Source organism: Phymastichus coffea, unplaced genomic scaffold (assembly GCF_024137745.1).
Source record: "Phymastichus coffea isolate CEN01 unplaced genomic scaffold, Cenicafe_Pcof_1.1 PCOF00010, whole genome shotgun sequence".
NCBI classification, from domain to species: Eukaryota; Metazoa; Arthropoda; class Insecta; order Hymenoptera; family Eulophidae; genus Phymastichus; species Phymastichus coffea.
The window spans coordinates 7,376,886-7,396,258 of record NW_026706821.1 but is presented as its reverse complement, the minus strand read 5'-3'; the positions used below and the strand labels follow the sequence as shown (position 1 = coordinate 7,396,258).

General features: G+C 36.1%; 1 protein-coding gene across 1 annotated transcript; it reads right to left on the bottom strand.

Annotated features, from left to right (window-relative positions):
- Positions 1-9,916: 9,916 nt before the first annotated feature.
- On the bottom strand, positions 9,917-13,521 carry LOC131671618 (uncharacterized). Its single transcript, XM_058948193.1, has 5 exons — positions 13,401-13,521; positions 12,816-12,887; positions 12,505-12,727; positions 12,121-12,421; positions 9,917-10,107 (listed from the first exon to the last, which is right to left on the bottom strand). The coding sequence occupies exons 1-5, from the start codon at positions 13,427-13,429 to the stop codon at positions 9,917-9,919; spliced, it is 816 nt and encodes a 271-aa protein (XP_058804176.1). The 5' UTR covers positions 13,430-13,521.
- Positions 13,522-19,373: the final 5,852 nt, after the last annotated feature.

Below are 19,373 nucleotides of genomic sequence, written 5' to 3'. Positions count from 1 at the left end.
TGCTGAATTCCATAAAAGAACTAAGCACATTGATGTCCGATATCATTATATACGTGAGAAGTACACTGCCGGCCAAAAGTTTGGAAACAGTGTTGAAAAAATATGTATTCATGAATTAATTAGAAAATTTATTGATTCACTTGTTTGAAACATAGTATAACAACAAAAAATGTATATTTTACAACAAGAAAAAATATATCTAGACAACAAGAAAAAGTGTATCTAGACATAAAAAGAAAAATACAAAAGTCTATAAAGAAAAGGTATTAATATATCAGATTTTTTTTTCATCAAAAAATCCACCCTTGCTTTTGATGACTGCTCTCACCAACCGTGGCATTCTTTCGATAAGTTTGTCCAAAGTTTCCTGTTCCAGAGAAGCCCACGCCTCTCTTAGCTTCTCCCATAAGTCTCCAGCGGATGTTGGACAACATGTTCTTATTTTTCGATCGAGATCTTCCCACAGAAGTTCGATCGGGTTGAGGTCTGGCGATTGCGGCGGCCATGTCATATTTTCCAAGACACCATCAGCTTTTTTTTGCTCTAAATAACTGCGGCAGAGGATCGACGTATGTTTTGGGTCGTTGTCTTGCTGGAAGACAAAACCACGGCCGGGTCCTCTTAATCCAGAGGGAATCGCATGACGAACGAGAATATTTTTATATTGCTCTTTTCTCATTATTCCATCAATTTTCACTAAATCTCCGGTTCCATGGCCAGAAAAACATCCCCACACCATCACTGAGCCACCTCCATGCTTCACAGTAGGCACTATACACTGAGGTGTCATTTTTTCGGACGCACTTCTTCTCACATAAATTCTACGTCGAGAGCCAAATATTTCATACTTGGATTCGTCACTCCAGAGCACATTTTTCCATTGATCCATCGTCCAGTTTCGATGCCTTTTAGCCCATTGTAGTCTTTTCTTTTTATTCTCTTTACGTAGTAATGGTTTTTTCACTGCAACACATCCTTTGAGTCCGGCAGCGTTTAATCTTCTTTTTACAGTTGTTAGTGAAACCGGTTTTTCACGACTTCTGTTGATGTCTGCGCATATTTCGGGAGCTGTTAACCATCTATTCCGTTTACTGGTAACCACTATATGCTTACCTTCGCGAGAAGTAGTTACTTTTGGACGTCCGGTTCGAGGACGATCGTGATGATTACCCGTGTCTTCAAATCTTTTGATCGTTGAATGCACACCTTTCAATGAAATTTTCAATTTTTTGGCAATTTCACGATATGAGATACCTTCATTATGTAATGCCAATACAGCTCCCCTTTTTTCAAGTGGAATTTCTTTACGTTTTCCCATGACTGAGCCGTATAATATAAATATGTAAGCCAAAACTTTTACAAATTCCTAAATAAAAAAAAATATTCGAGACAACTTAAAGACGCTTACAGTTTTGACTCAAATGAGGGAAATCAAATACAAGACTTATAAAAAAACAATACTGACAAACCAAAGTAATATGGATAAAAGTTTAAAGCCAAAAAAGGAAACAAAAGTAGAACATCACAATAAATTTCTCATCGATAATAAACTTTCATATCGTCAATATTATGAAAACAAACGGACTGGCAAAAATTCTAAGTTCATACTACTTTTATCTAAAACCTTAACCCTCAAGTTACCTGGAAAGGCTTGATTCTGTGTCATTATGAGCAAAAAATACTTTTTTCGAGGCAAAACTCCTGGAAAAATACATATTTCGAAATCCGAACGAAGTGTTTCCAAACTTTTGGCCGGCAGTGTATGAGAGTGGTGAGATTTATATTGAGTATGTTCCAACTGATAAGCAAAAAGCTGATATGTTCACCAAAGCTTTACCACGTGATCGATTCAAAATCTTATGCAATAGTATCGGTGTTACGTTTGCTACGTCCAGTTCGAAATAAACGGCGGAAGTATTGAGGTAGTTTATTCAAACAGTGTTAATAGTTTGTTTGCTTTCTCTTTTGTTTGTATAAATGTTTTCTTGTTCTACGAAAGTAACTTCAGATTGCTCTGTCAAAAAAAAAAAGAAAGAAGTCTTTCTTGCGTTATCTGTTTCTTACCAATTCTCTTTGAATATTGTACCACTAGTACTTGAATAAAAACACATTCAATTAATTCGTCTTCTCTTCCTTAACTTGATTTATCACTATTTAAAAATACAAAGTTGACCTTCGGATGACCTTGAAAATGACCCTCAAGGTCAAAGTCAAGGTCACCCGATTATGTCCCCCTCGGAGTCCAGCAACTTTTGTCTGAAACATGTATCACGCATCCTTACCTGGAAAAAGATTTTTGGGTGCTTCGATTAAAATAGTCCACCCTGTGTGTGTGTATATATATATATATATATATATATATACACACACACATACATATATATATATATGTGTGTGTGTATATATATATATATATATATATATATATATATATATATATATATATATATATATATATATATATATATATATATATATATAACAAACAACAGTATATTCCAGTGAGTATACTGTCTTTGTTTTTACGTTAAGTTGTTTTTCAACTAAAGAAAACGTTTGTTTACAATTAATGCAAATCAACTTTTGCCCAAGAGTTTCAATGTACACGACTCTATCCTTCTACTTTTGATTTTTCTTTTTGATTGTGGATGCTATTGTGTGCCTTCATATCATTTAGAATCATGTTTTTATTTCTTTGATACAGTTTTTGCAATGTCTTTCCAATACTTGCCTGATGTAATCTCAGATTATATCAGTTTTACGTGACACGTTTTACTTTCTAATAATAATGTTCTTATGATTTGTTGTACATTTTTACTGATTACGCGATTACACGATTCGCGTACTTGTTTATCTTTTTAATCACATATCTCTATCACAAGAAAGCAACATTGCCTAGTTTTATGCTCCTATTGTGCTAGTTACAGGAGTAACTATAGCAACTTTCTGTTGACTGACTGCTAAATGAAATAATACAATAAAAACCTTAATACTTGCCAATTAAAACGTATATTATCTAATGCAGATACATTTTCAAATAAGAACATTTTAACCTATGAAAATATCGACATATTGTTTTTTTTTCTTTTTGTAATTCCTCCTAGTTTATTTAAAATTTGTCACGCGTATTAAAATCATAAGCAAATGTTGTTACTATTAGTTATGTAAATATATATAACATATATACTGTCACTCCAGTTAGTATACTGTCTTTGTTTTACAGTATGATTGAAATAATTATGTTAATTAATTTACGCATTCATAAGATTATATTACTTTAGTCTGGTGTTGGCGACGGATGTTTTCAGAAGTTTGTTGATAAGTTTATTTAATTGATTTTGAAGTCTGAAATTATATTTTGCGTAGAATTTTTTAATTTTATCTTTAATTGTAGGTATCTGTAAATAATTTCGTATAACTTTACTCGATACTAACCGTGAGGCCCGTACTATATTGCGTAGGACATTCAATTGAAATCTTTCCAGGATTTCGATATTCGAGTTAGAAACAGCACTCCATAGTTGAATGCCATATGTTCAGACTAGCTCGAGTATAGCTTTATATAGCAGCAGTTTGTTTTCAATTGACATCTCTGATTTTGTTACGATGACCGAGTACATTTTTCTCCATTTTAGACCTAGCTGTTTACGTTTTTTAAATATATGTTCTTTCCATGTACGTGTTCGGTCTAGATAAATACCTAGATATTGTACTTGATTGTTTTGTGGAATATATTTATCGTTTAATCTAATAAGGAGATAATTCTACACGGCGTGCGGGAAGTTCGATTTCCCGCACGCTTTTCTGTACGGGAAGTGTAGTGTTGCTATACAGTTATTCGGAGTGAGGGAGGAGCTACGAGAGCGTGCGGGAAGTAAAAGTAGGTAGGGGTAAGCGTGTGGGAAGTAAAAATAAGTAGGGATAAGCGTGCGGGAAGTAAAAATAGGTAGGGGTAAGCGTGCAGAAAGTAAAAGTAGGTATAGTTACGCGCAGATCTACTGCATGTGCTGACGCTTAATGGCCTATCATAAAAGACGGGACGAGTATGGTTTCCCCAATTTAAGCACTATTATTTTCCGAAAGAAACAAATTCAAACGAAGAAAGAAGAAAAATTAATTTGCCATTAGACGACAAGAACTATGTAACGTTAATTTTTAATAATTGTAATAATCTTACGATTAATTTTAATAATAAATAAATATTTTATTTTATTAAATTTCTGATCTTAGGAGTTATCCCTGTAAGATCAGAAATTTAATAAAATAAAATCATCAAATATCAGGAGTGAAAACATAAGAATTTTTTATAAATAAATATTCATTTTGAAACTAATAATTTAAAAGTTTTTCATATTTTTTTACGAACGAGGGAGGGTACTAGCCTAAACTTCCTTTCCTTTTCTTCCTGCTCACATAAACCTAATAAAAGGCTAAGCGGTCTATATAAAGTTACTAGTTCTGGTTCTTTACCGGGTTTATGTATTAAAATAATCTGTGCTACTCTCCACGGGAAAGAGAAATAGCAGAGACGCAAGCATGCATTGAAAATAATTGTTAAGTATGTTATTGTAATAAAATTTGTTTATTTTTCCTGAGATATTATTAGAACCCGAAGCTTTTCTATTCTTAATATTATTAATAATTTGTAATATTTGCCCATCCCCATTAAGTTAAATTCAAATATATACATATATAAAGAAATTTGAACACCTTGTATAAAACACAAAGAAAAATTTTTTTTTCGCTCTACGGACATAGAAACATTTTTCCGAGCTAGACCAATCATAGGGAACATAGATAGTTTATTCAGCTTCAATTTAATTTTTACGGAACTCGGATACGACCATTTGTCTTCGAGATATCGAATTTTGAATACAAAAGGATCCTTTTTCACTCAACTACCAATATCTCTAGAACTACTAATCGCTCAACGAGCGAACAGGGAATTTCTTTTTCTGCAGAATATTTCCTAAAAAAATTTGTCATGCTTAATTTAAAAAAAATATTTTTTTCCACCTGTAACGTTAACGAGAAAAAAGAGCAAAAAAATGTCATTTTGCCTTTTTTTTGGTTAATCGACTGTATCTTCGACAATATTAGGGGAAAAGCTTAGGTTAGAAGAAAATTTTACCTCAAAGGCCCCTCTAAATCGGTAGATCGATCGGATCAGCGGTTTTTCTGGATCTATTGATTGAAATTTTGAAAAAATTAAGGGCACTTAGTTCCTTAAACTCAACCTAATTTTTTATAAAAATCAATTATTTCATTTTTTTTACTTTTTACTCAATTTTGTATTTTTTAAAGATTAATTATAAAAAAAATCCAAAAAAACATTTTCAAAATTTCTAAAAATTTCCAAAAGAATCTTTTTTAAAAATTTAAAAAAATTGAAAAAGAAAATTTTTTTAGGATTCAAAAATCCTGTAAAATTTTTTTCTGAAAATATGGAAAAATTAAAAAAAAATCAAATATAATTCAAAGGCCATTTCTGACTCACCTCTGCTGAAACTATGGAAACATTTAAACCTTCATTTTTCTTAAAAAAAATTTCATTCAATAAATTTAAAGTTAATCCCCTTAAGGTACCCACGGTACTCGTTGTGCGAAATTCTGAGCGATAAAATTTTTACGTTTTCTGCAAAGCCATTACATGTTAAAAAAACAGTTTTTTTTAATCTTGTCGACTTATTAGGTAAAAAAAACCAACAAACAGTTTTTTTCAAAACTAATCTTTTTTCATATATTAATAGTATTAATAGTATTAGTATTAATAGTATTAATAGTTTTTTGTATGCCCGTGTTCTTGGTAGTTTTGACATTGAGAAATTTCTCTTTAAACGTTTACTGGCTCGAATTTGATTACTGTGTTTAACAGTCGGTTTACTTGAGAAATTTCTTGGCTTTTATAATCATGCTCAATTTTAACTGTGAAAAGCGGTAATGGTATTTTTGTGATGTTATACTTTATATTATTAATACTAATTATTTTATATCCATGTTCTTCTATGACGTTTTTCGATTCATCTATATCAAGTGAAGTATAAATGCTTCTAAATATAACTTTGAAATCTTTTTTTCTTTGAGCTGGTAAGTATAAAATTGAGTGTTTGTTTTTTAATGCAGTAATAATTGGCCAATATTTTTCCGAGGCGAGTAATCTGAAAGTTGTGCTTTTCATTTTATGTTTTAAGTTTGATTTTCTGGACTGTTTCTTTCTCTTTTGTCGCTTACGATTTTCAAGTTTTCGTTTTTTTTATGAGGAGTGGTCTTGTCATCTCTTAACTAAGTGGCCATTTACACTGTTGTTTTCTTTGTTTTGGAGTTCATTAAATTAAATTTTGAATTTAACTATTACTCCAATGATTGACTGATACTTTAGTTTTTCGGTAAAGCGCAGTGCTGGCACGTTTGTACACCACAGTGATCAAATGCTGACTGAATCAGGGAACTAAAAAGAATATTCATTGCATTGCACAATCAGCACCTTTTAGAATTTTCGAGACAGAGAATGATGGAAAACGTGTGGGCGTAACGGCCTTGAAGCTCCTTTGTGCATTAAATTCGCGAAAACATTAGTTTTCGGCAGAAGTGAAGCGTTAGTTAATGAACATGCCTAGTCTATTCCTTATATGGAGCATAACGTCATTCGAAATAGTGAGAACATGTAAACACAAGCAACACAAAAATATGAAAAGTTAACCAAAAAATTAAAATTTTAATATTTCCAAATGATATGATTTGCGAACGTTAAGATGCATTTTTAGCAAATGTTATTAATAATTGCAACTATACACAATTATTTATTTATAAAATGTTAAAGATTGAACATATTAATTAAGAAACAATAACGAAACTGAGAAATTAAATAGTTGATAACTGCTTTTTACTTAATAGTTATCAACAATTTAAAATAAGTGTAAACAGTAAATTAAAATAAGCGAATATTATTTATTTTCAAGCTCTGAATTCATGTAAAATTACTGAATGATATTAAAACCTCTAATTTATATAAGCATTATCACACAGAACAAAGGAAGACACTTTTATATTTATTTATAACAAATGAAATCTAATTATTCATCAAGTAAACAATATATCAATGGAGTCAGTGATTGTGGCGCCCGCATCAGCGACTACTTTTATGAGCTACACAGACCCAATGTCATCTATTAAACTAGACGTACACTTTTCACAAGATTTTTACGCGCAATGGTAGCGATGGTCGATGTTAAAGCGCGTGTGGGTACTTGCAGAAATCCGGACGTCGATATAGTTACAAATGAATATATGAATAAACTTTATATATAAACCTTATATTGAAAAAGTCTTTATTTCAAAGTGACGGAGCTCCTGAGAGACGTCGTTATTCTATGATCGCTTATACAAGAATAACCGCTGTCCCATGATGGGCTTCTATATTTATAACAGTTGCTAAGCGGTAGTTTTTTTTATCTTTAAGGGCAACTGATACTTGGAATGCGCACGAACTAATATTACATACGAGGTTATAGATTCAAGGCTATTACTGTGGGCGATATTTCCGAATATGTACATAGGAATAGTTTACTTGAAGCGCAAAAAAAAAATAAGTTCGGCCTATGTTTTACTATAGCTACCCAACATATATGTATATGCACAGGTGTAAGGCTCGTGGGAATGAGTGTACTGTCTTGCCCGACGCCCAATTAAGCCCTTTCGTGTGGGAAATTAGATTATACAACAATATCTACGACATTTTCGACGCTATCTCACCCACTCATAGGTTGACGAATATATCCGGTACAGGCGTATATGATGACCCCCCCCCCCCCCACCCAGCTCCATTACCTTTCGGGAGAGGTAAACTTTTGCAGACAAGTAGGCATGATAATCATACAATTTTTTTCATTATACTCAAACTTGTTCTTCTATCTTCAATAGTTTTGCCTGCTATATTGGTTTCCTCGAACAATTTTATTCCAGCCTTTTTTGTTAAATATAATGCTGTAATCATAAGAACAATCAGATCCATAGCTGTTTGTTCATGTTTTTTATAAAAAATATATGTTGTATTTGAATAACACCACTTATTATAGCTACAACATCAAATAATTATACTAAAAAAATATATATGTTAGTTTGTACCTGCAATGAACTAGAAAACGATGTGAAATCACTCATTTACATTAGACCAGTAGATTGATACGATTAATAAGAACTGTTATATATACTGTATATTGTCTATTGTAGTGGTTTCTATATTCCCATAATCAATGTTATTGCTTTTGAATAGTAGAAAAAATTTAAGTTTTATGCGTGTTGCATCATCCCTTATGTCGTTTATTTCTAAGAGATTGTAATTTCTTTAAATTTCGTTTTTAACATTAACAACATCATGGGTTGAAATGTTATCAATCGTAGAAACAAAGTTCGAATAAACTGTATAACAGTACTCGTCGGGCCCATCGTAATGAAAATCAAGACGACTGAAACGGTATGTAAGATTATCCTAATATTACGAATAAAAATATTTTATTCCTTCTATCAATACAGAATAATATGAAAAGGTAAAATAACATCTTGTACAGGAAATATTGCGTTTAGCTGTATAAATGAAGATATGTAAAGACTGTAATTTATACTTATATCAGGTACAGTCTCAATCCGGAATAGTCATAGCTACCTATGTACGATTTTGTTTCGTTATTGATTTTGAAGGCCCGACGAGTACTCTTACGTATAAAGTTTATTCGAACTTTGTTTTCACCATTGGAAACATTCCAATGCATGATGTTGTTCATGTTAAAAAACGAAATTGAACGAAAGTACAATTTCATAGAAATAAGAGACATAAGGGATGATGCAACACGCATAAAACTATTTATGTACCTTCAATTTTTTCTACTATTCAAAAGCAGTAACATTGATTATGGGAATATAGAAACCACTACAACAGACAATATACAGTATACCAGGAGTGATCAAAAAGTAAGGTGAATTTTGAAATTTAGCGGGCTACGTCCGTTCGATCTTCGACTTTTTTATTTGGTTATGTCGGTACACTCGTCTAGAACATACGTTCCAAATTTCAGCTTTCTAGTATGTTTGGTTTGTTTGTGAGAGGCATCAAGGTTAGAAGTGTTTTGCGTGCTCCACGATTTGCTGCTGTCTCAAAACATGGATCAACGAGTTTGCATTAAATTTTGTGTGAAAAATGGAATCAAATGTTCCAAAATACTTGAAATGCTGAAAGTGGCATACGGTGAGTCTACTTTAAGCCAAAAAAATGTTTACAAGTGGTATAAACTCTTCCAAGAAGGCCGAGAAGACACCGACGACGAACCTCGTTCTGGACGCCCCAGCACATCAACAACTGATGAGAATGTTGAAGAAGTGAAGAAAATAGTGTTGAGAAATCGTCGAATTACCATTAGAGAAATTGCTGATGATATTGGCATCTCATTTGGTTCGTGCCAATCAATTTTGACGAGTGTTTTAGACATGAGACGTGTGTCAGCGAAGTTTGTTCCGAAATTGCTCAATTTCGACCAAAAGAAACGTCGCATGAGCATCGCCTAAGAGCTACTGAATGACGTCAACGATGATCCAGATTTACTCAACAGGGTTATAACAGGTGACGAAACATGGGTATACGGTTATGACGTCGAAACTAAGACTCAATCGTCCCAGTGGAGGCATTCTTTATTTGAACTATATTAGTATTAGCATGTTCCAGTATGGAATCCTTTGTATTTTTGTTTGTGTTTTTTTTACTATCTCTCTCTGTCTCTCTCTCTCTCTCTCTCTCTGTGTATAAGCTGTAAGTGGTTTAGTTGAAAACATAAAAAATTTAGCTGAATTCATAGCATAATGCTTACAAATGGATTCATTGATACATTTAGAACAAGATAAATAATTCGAATAACGGGTATTTGAGTCAGAATTTTTCCAAATTAACAACATTTTTATCAGATTCAACGATTAAGAACGCATTAATATTTTCGATGATTTTTTTAACAGTATTGACATCTATAGCACAAATGACATCTTTGCTGTATTGTACAATCCTATTGCATAAGCACTTTACCATGCCTCCAGTACCATCTGTATAACTTTTTCCGTGTCTTGCTGTTATAAAGTTCCATGTAGCATAATCGAGATTGACATTCTTACAAAAATGGTCAAACAAAAAGATGTGGCTTTTATTTTTATTGTAAAGATAGTCCGTCATTCTTAGCAAGTAAAACTTTAATTTTTAATACATATTTTGTCATTAAATCTAAAATTAATTGACGATGTGCCCAAACTGCTGAAGAATCATGGTGGTGTGACGGCCAGCCGTGACTTAGTTTTTTTTTTTCCTCTATTAATTTAATTATTAAATATGACGAACGGAGTGGGAACCTTCCTAATTTCCCACGATGAAAACGCATTCGAAATATAAACTTTGATAGTGGCCCGAGCCTGCGTACTCAAGCTTACAATCAACGCTCTGTCCTGCTTTGTCCCACACGCATGTGTTGACAGGGGCCTACGATCATCGCGTATACATCGTGAAGTGTTATCACGCTGATAATGGAAAGGGACCATAAAAATGCAATCTATCTTTTTTTCCCACCGATTTTTAAGAAAATATCCGTAATATTCAATAGATTTTCATGAATTTTTTAAGCCATTATAATGCGCATCAGTAGGTAAACTAGAGGGGCATCAACTCAGAGGGGTACTAGCTCACTGAGTTGAAGCGTGTGAGTTGAGGTGTGTGCATATTCACCTCACCCCCCCCCCCCCCCCCCTCCCGATCGGCCCGTGCACTGTCGATTCACCCCCCCCCCCTCCTACTGAGTTATACCGATGCGTTCTACGCACTCCCCCCTCCCCTACTGAGTTGATCTGATGTGGCGTATACCGGTGCGTTCTACGCACTCCCCCTCCCCTACTGAGTTGATCTGATGTGGCGTATCCGGTGCGTTCTACGCACTCCCCCTCCCCTACTGAGTTGATCTGATGTGGCGTGCGTTCTCTGCATTTCCCCCTCTCCCACTGATTTGATTCCTATGCACTACGCGCGTGTTCTGTGTTACGCGTTTTGATTGTTTTATTGTGTGTGTGTGTGTGTGTGTGTGTGTGTGTGCGCGCGTGTGCGCGCGTGTGCGCGCGTGTGTTAAAAATTTTTAGATTTATCTGAAAAAAAACGGACGGATCGGGGGATCGAACGCGCGTCCTCCGGATCCGCAGGCCGATGCTCTACCGCTAGAGCTACAGCCACTGTTACCACGGGCAATACCGTATTGTGTATACTGGCTACACACGCGATTGATATGTGGGGGGCGGCGGCGCCGGCGACTGCTGCTGCTGCTGGGGAGGGCCCAAGCGCTAATACAATAAATTTTAATAAATGTTATAAATAGATATTTATTATATAGATATATTATTAATAATTATTTATAAGAAAAGACATTGTTATTAATAATTATTTATTATATAACAAAATATAAAAAATCTACAAAAAATACAAAAAATGTACAAAAAAATACAAAAAAATGTACAAAAATGTATAAAAAACTAACGCCTATTTTTCGCCATCATCATTATCATCGTCGTCGTCGTCGTCGTCGTCGTCGTCGTCGTCGTCGTCGTCGTCGTCGTCGTCGTCGTCGTCGTCGTCGTAGTCGTCGTCGTCGTCGTCGTCGTCGTCGTCGTCGTCGTCGTCGTCGTCGTCGTCGTCGTCGTCGTCGTCGTCGTCGTCGTCGTCGTCGTCGTCGTCGTCGTCGTCGTCGTCGTCGTCGTCGTCGTCGTCGTCGTCGTCGTCGTCGTCGTCGTCGTCGTCGTCGTCGTCGTCGTCGTCGTCGTCGTCGTCGTCGTCGTCGTCGTCGTCGTCGTCGTCGTCGTCGTCGTCGTCGTCGTCGTCGTCGTCGTCGTCGTCGTCGTCGTCGTCGTCGTCGTCGTCGTCGTCGTCGTCGTCGTCGTCGTCGTCGTCGTCGTCGTCGTCGTCGTCGTCGTCGTCGTCGTCGTCGTCGTCGTCGTCGTCGTCGTCGTCGTCGTCGTCAGCGGTGAAAAATTTTGCTATTTTGTACCGCGGGGCGCCGTCGACGGTTTCGTCCGTGACGCGCAGGCGCTTTTTCCCCGCGATGCGGAGACTCTGCATGAGCGCCGTTGTGGATAATTCCGCGGGCGATCTAGAAAGCTGCCTACTCAACGGAGCTGGCGACGGCGACCGAGAAGGCTGGCGCACAGCGGGGGAATCTTCGGGACTGCTCGACCGTGATGCGAATAATCTTCGCACCACCTGTCTGACCGGCCCGTTCCGATCGACGTGCCGCCTGCTGCCGCGCTGCGGTGGTGATTCCACCCACTGCGGCTGCCGACTGCAGCGACCAGCGACGCAGTGTGCGCACTCCCAGCCCCCGCATACTGGCATGGTGTTGTTGTGATCGCCGACCTGCAACAAAAAAAATGAAAAAAAACTTAGAACATACTACTGCCGATTAAAAAAAAAAAGAAAAGAGAAAAAAAGAATCATACCTGTTCTCGTTGGCGGCAGGACGTCTCTTGTATCGCTGGTGGTGAAACTAAGTTCACCAAGAGCGGCTGTTGTGGCGTTGTGATGTCGATCATCATCACGGGTGCTCCTCGAGGCGTCACCAGGTCGACGCATGTCACGCGTCGTGATGGTGGTGGTGGTGGTGGTCGACGCGAGACAATCACCTCGCAGACCATCTCCACGTCGTCGTCGTCGTCATCAGACCTGCAAAAAAAAAAAAAAAAAAAAGATTCTTTATTTTGAAAAAAAAATCGTTTCATATATCTATCTGTATAATAAATATTCAACTTACACATTCACCGTTGAAGATGATCGGGAGCATGGAGACGGTGGCGGTAATTGGAGTGGCGCTGTCCGATGCGTGCTGTAATCGGAAACACTTATATTTATATTATGCCGATAACGCGACTACGACGACGAAAATCGGACATCGCAAAATAAGAAATTTTAAGTACGCGAGAGAAAAGAATGTTAAATTTCAAATTGGAGTATATACTCTCTCTCATATACACACGTACATACATATTATATAACGAATAATACTTTTACATTAATAAATTGATAAATTATCTATATAAAATTTTATCAATTTATTAATACAATATTATTAGATATATAATTGTGTTATTAGTATACAGAAAAAAAAAGAACAGAACCTCTTTTTTTAATTTAAGAACATATATGCTCTTATTATTTTTAAAAAATTTATGTATAAAAAAGAACAGAACCTCTTTTTTTAATTTAAGAACATATATGCTCTTATTATTTTTAAAAAATTTATGTATAACTAATAACATTTTATTAGTATAATGGTATTAATTATAAAAAAACAGAATGAGAGAGAGAGGGTAAAAGAGAATGAAAAAAATGTACTTACAATATTGAAGGTGGAGGTGTCAGCGGCATCCGAATGGTTGCCGCTTCGTGGATGTCGTCGTCGTCGTTCCTCCTCCTCGGCGAAGGTGTTCGCGGCTGCTCGACGACGACTTCGTCCACCGCTGCTTCTTGCACCGGTAAACCGATCAATCCGAAGACTTCATCTTCGGAAAGATCGATGTCCTCGCCGAACGCCTCGATCGCTTCATTAAGTGCGTCTTGCCACGACGCATCGTCCAAGGAAAACAAATTTTTCACCCGTTCTTCACTCATTTTACTAAACACTTCACAACTCCACGACAAAAAAATCACAATGACGTATCGTTGCAAGGCGTTCGAATTTTTATTCATCTTTTGAAACACTAGCCGCGTTTCGGTCATTGGTCGAAGATTTGGGAGTAGGGATGCGAGATACGCGACAGCACTGATTTTGTCGCACGCATAAGACAATCATAATTAGTGGTGGGAGTAGCTAATGAAAATGTGATTAGTGCGGAGAAGAGACGCCAATGTGTATTAATATAGGATCGCGATAGCGCGTACGCTCTTTATTTCTCACGCAACGGACGAAGAGTAGGTGGTGGCAAGCCGTTGGCAGTGACAAGTTGCAGCGAACGAACGATCGGCCCTTTTCTGGGCCACTTTTTTTTTTTTTTTTTTCAAGTTGACGAAGCTGTACAATCCCGACAGTTAATCGATATCATGATCAATTTAAAACAGCACTTTTCAGTGCTAAATTTTCAATAAAAAAATTTATATTATTTTTTTATAAAGCAGCACTTTTCAGTGCTATTCAAACGTATGGTTAAATATAACATAGACTAACTATTTGTTTAATAAAAAAACTTATATAATTTTTTTAAAAAATCAGCACTTTTAAGTGCTATTCAAACGTATGTGCAAATATATCGTAGCCGCAAAGGTAAGTACTAAAACAATAACAATTTGAAATTACGAATAAATTCAACCTTGTGTTTTTCTTTATTCTTACCCCCACCCCTCCCATTTTCAGCGAAACAAGCAGGTAAGTATAAGGTAAGTATTTTTTCCCTTTTCTGGGCCACTTTTTTTGCAGTGCTAAATTTTCAATAAAAAAAATTTATATTATTTTTCTATAAATCAGCACTTTTAAGTGCTATTCAAACGTATGTGCAAATATATCAGTGCTAAATTTTCAATAAAAAAAAATTTATATTATTTTTTTATAAATCAGCACTTTTCAGTGCTATTCAAACGTATGGTTAAATATAACATAGACTAACTATTTGTTTAATAAAAAAAACTTATATAATTTTTTTTAAAATCAGCACTTTTAAGTGCTATTCAAACGTATGTGCAAATATATCGTAGCCGCAAAGGTAAGTACTAAAACAATAACAATTTGAAATTACGAATAAATTCAACCTTGTGTTTTTCTTTATTCTTACCCCCCCCCCCCCCCCCCCCCCAATTTTCAGCGAAACGAGCAGGTAAGTATAAGGTAAGTATTTTTTTAATTAGTTAAAAAATATACACAATAAAAATAGTTCGTTTAATTCAGTGTACAAAATAATACTAAAAAAAAACGATAATTTTTTTTTCCTAAATCATAAAATAATATACAGTTAGTATGCATTATTTTTAGAAAGAGCGACAATAACTCAGACGGTAGAGCACTGTCGTATAGATGCAAAGGAGGCTAGGTTCGATTCTCCTGTATATCTATTACCGAAAGATTATTACGAGAAAAAAAATTCGATAAATAATTAAAAATAATTAAAATATCGTTATTAAAAATAACAACAACAAAAAAAAATGTCTCTAAAAATCAGTGCGTATATGCGACAGTTTTAATATTACCGAAAGATTATTACGAGAAAAAATTCGATAAATAATGTTACTAATTTTTTCTTATAGCGTATTAGATGTAGACAATTAATTATTTATACGTAAATTGTCAACAATTAAATTCAACAGAAAGGATAGGTAATTTCTTCTCAATTAAAAATAATTAAAATATCGTTATTAAAAATCAGTGCGTATATGCGACAGTTTTAAATGACGTCACTCGCATAGGCCGTTGAGTCAATTCCCCACAAGTTGTATGCTTTACATACGCATACGCGTGCGCACGTGTATGTATAACTCATAAAAATTAAATGAATTTTTTTATGCAATGTATGGCATGTATGGAATGAATGGAATGTATGGCACGTATGGCATGTATGGAATTTTTTAATGGAGGATGGAAGGGGAAATCTCAATCGTTCGTTATAAAAATGAGCTGCATCTCATCAGCAGTTGCATTCGCATCCAGAGTAAACTAGTGTAAAGTGTGAAAGAAGAAAGGTTATACGAACATTCTACAATGAGCTCCAACAAGATTGACTATAGGTAATTATTTGTTTTATTGTTTATAGAACACACTTTATATATTTTTTTAAAATTTTTTTATTTGTGCAGATTTGAGCAAGCGAGGCTGGATAGCTTCACGTCTCAATGGACATGCGCACACGTACGACCAGCAGATCTTGCTGCGGCCGGCTTTTATTATACGGGGCAGATCGATCAAGTACGCTGTTTTGAATGTGGTATGGAAATCTGTCGTTGGGAAGAAGGTGACGACCCTATGACGGAACATAAGCGCTGGGATGGCGGCTGCCTTTTCATTCGTAACAGAAGTTGTGGCAATGTGCCGATCGGATTGAGCCCCGTACCGGTACCTCCTCCTCGAAGAAAAAGTAAAGATGTTTGTGGACCGTATAAGCTCGAGTATCGGGCAGCAACAGCGTGCGCAACAACTAGCCTACCTTCGAGTACAGACGAGCCTGCGTTATCGTTATCGATTGAGAGTCTTGTTACAAAGCTTTTTTCCGATTTACATTTGACGGAGAAATGTGCTTCGAAAACCATAGCAAATGCAACTGTTGGTATGGTATCTGTTTGCGAAGAATTTGTACGCGGTTATAAGAAGAGTATCGATAAACAAAATGAAAAAATGAATAAAATTCGCGAAAGGGTTGAAAAGTCTCAGCGAGATATAGGCAATATTTTGCGTCAACTTGAAATTACCAGATGTAAGATATGTTTGGATGCTAGGATCGCTGTACTTTTTTTACCTTGTGGACATATCACTGTATGCATGGAATGTGCATCAAGAATTGACGATTGTCCAATATGTCGTCAAACTATTATCAAACGCGTTCGTGCTTATTTTGCGTAAATTTGTTCTTGTTTGGTTTTAATAAAGTTCCTATTATTTTTAAAAAATGTTTGTGTACTTTTTTTTTCTCTTTTAATCTAATATTTTTTTTGTATTTTAATGTTATATTTTTTTGTTTCTAAAATTTATATATTATAAGTGAGTAAAAACAAGGATTGATCGATACGTTAATTTTTAAAATTTATTTTTCAAACTTAAATATAAAAAAATCAAATTACATATCACGACTTTTGCGAGCGAGCATCCATCTACTGATAGCCAGCGCGTTTTTAAAGGCACACGGTGGATTTGATAGATACGCGTTGTGGTTACTGCATACGGAAATGCTATCGTTTGAAATATTCTTGAGTGATGGACAACCCAAATCTTCAACGTTAACCACAGTCGTTCTGTAAAAAAAATCATTAGATATCATTTTTTTTCTCTTTAAGATGATACGCGACGAAAAGACACTTACTGTGCATTGGTCAACAAATTTCTCAGCCATTTTGTTTTTTCAAGACCTTTGACAAAAATAGTTGCTCCAAAAAGTGTTTTTTTGATTATTTTTCCAAGATCGTCGTACGGTAAATCGCCAGATTCCCACGGAATACCATGAAAATTTCTCGCTAACCACCGGTTTTCACACTGATTTTTCTTTAATAACCACTCCCATGGGTAAGGTGGTTTAAACAGAAGCACCGATGGAGTTGGATCTTCTTCCAGAGGACAAACAGCAATCTCCTTGAATACGAATTCGTTTAAGCTAGTTTTGAAGCCCTGTACGTCTACAACAAAATCCATCGTAGTAACTGAGGAATCGACGTCGACGACTGCGTCAATACAGACGAATGAATGTCTTTTTATACTGAGCTTGCACTTGTTGATGCCCCACTATAATTTTTCGATCAATCACAATCGTTCACCCCCCCTCTATACTTTTTCCAACCAATCAGCATTGACGAGTAATGAATATAACGCGATGGATTTGTTAAATCTGCTCAGTTGAGTAACTAGCATCATGGCTGAGTATTTCAAGAACACAGCTTTGTTGCTCTTGCGCGCACATCGTCTGGCGAATGCAGGTGATGCTAGTGTCGAAGACATCGAAAGATGGTTGACACTGGGTTCATTGGCTTTGCGCAAAGCCGATGAGCTTTCTCGTTCGCCTAGCTTGATCGTGTCTGGCAAACAGAAGCTGCAGGCAGCTATGTGTATGATTAGAAGCGTTTTACATCTGCTAAACGAATACAAGAGTAGGCTGTTGGCACAGCCCCCCATTGCCACCTCATCGATTGCCGAACCTGTGGTGAGCAAACATAGCGAACAATCCATATACGAACCTCTCGTTATTTTAGATGTAGTTGGTGAAGGTCTCGAACCGGCTAGTACTACTACTACTACTACTACTACTACTACTACTACTACTACTACTACTACTACTACTACTTCTACTACTACCACTACACCGGCTGTTGTTAATCCAGCTCAAGACTCAACAGTTCACTGGAACGACATCAATAGTGCGTTCAAAGGCAGAATAAAGACTGGTGTGATAACCAATCTGAAACATCTGGATTTGAATGCGTTTTTGAGGCATGCCAAACCATTATTCCATGCTCAAATTAAGGAGACCTTGGAGAAACATAGTTCTTTAAAAGTTAATGCCGTACTGGATGCCGAGTATGCAGTCGAAAAGAATAATTGCGATGAAAAGCTCGATGTGAAGCATTTCAATACGAAGATGGCGCCGATATACCTAACCACAGACATAGACGAGTGGTTCGTCGAAAACGTTTTACAACCAATTAGTAAGAGCACGGAAGAATTTCAAGAGCAAGACTCAGGCTGGTCTCTTCGCGTTATATTAAACTTAACCGTAAATATCAGCAAGTACAATCCTATGAGAGTTGGTTCTTACGTTGAATTGCCCAAGCCTGTTAAAAATAAGAAAGCCTGTGTGAACGTGCGGAACAACGATAACGAATGCTTCAAATGGGCCATCCTTTCGGCGTTACATCCAGTCGCAAGGAATGCATGCCGTGTCACTGCCTATACTGCACATCAAGATAAATATAATTTCAAAAATCTATCATTTCCGGTACACCCGAAAGAAATCGTGAAATTTGAAAAGCAAAACAACGTTTCAGTGAACGTGTACTTTTTAAATTTGAATAATGGATCCTACGATGTGTTGCCGCAACATTTGACCGATGAGAAAAAAGACAGGCATGTGAATCTTCTTCTAGTGGAAAATTATTATATCGATGTAAACGAAAAGCAGCAGCAGCAGCAGCAGCAAATGGAACGTCCCGGTATACCATACAAAGTGCACTACGTTTGGATAAAAGACTTATCTCGATTGATGTATCGACAGTTGTCATTTCGCAAATGTAAGTCGTACATATGCGATCGTTGCTTGCACTATTTTCTAACTGAAGAGAGATTGAAAACGCACGAGATCGACTGTAAAAATGTGAATATGTGTAAAATTGTGCTTCCCAGTGTCAAGGATAAATATTTACAATTTGAAAACTTTAAAAATGAGTGCGCGGTACCGTTCGTCGTGTACGCCGATTTTGAGAGTCTCTTGGAAGCGGTGTCCAACGACGAGCGGATCTATCAACGTCACAAACCATACAGCGTTGGCTTTTTCGTCAAGTGTAGCTACGATGACTCTCTTTCGCGTTATCGAAGCTACAGACAGAAAACCGTCGATGACGTTGGTCCGGCCAAGTGGTTCGTTCGCAATCTTCACGATTTGGCCAAGTATCTGCAAGAGTTGTACAGAAG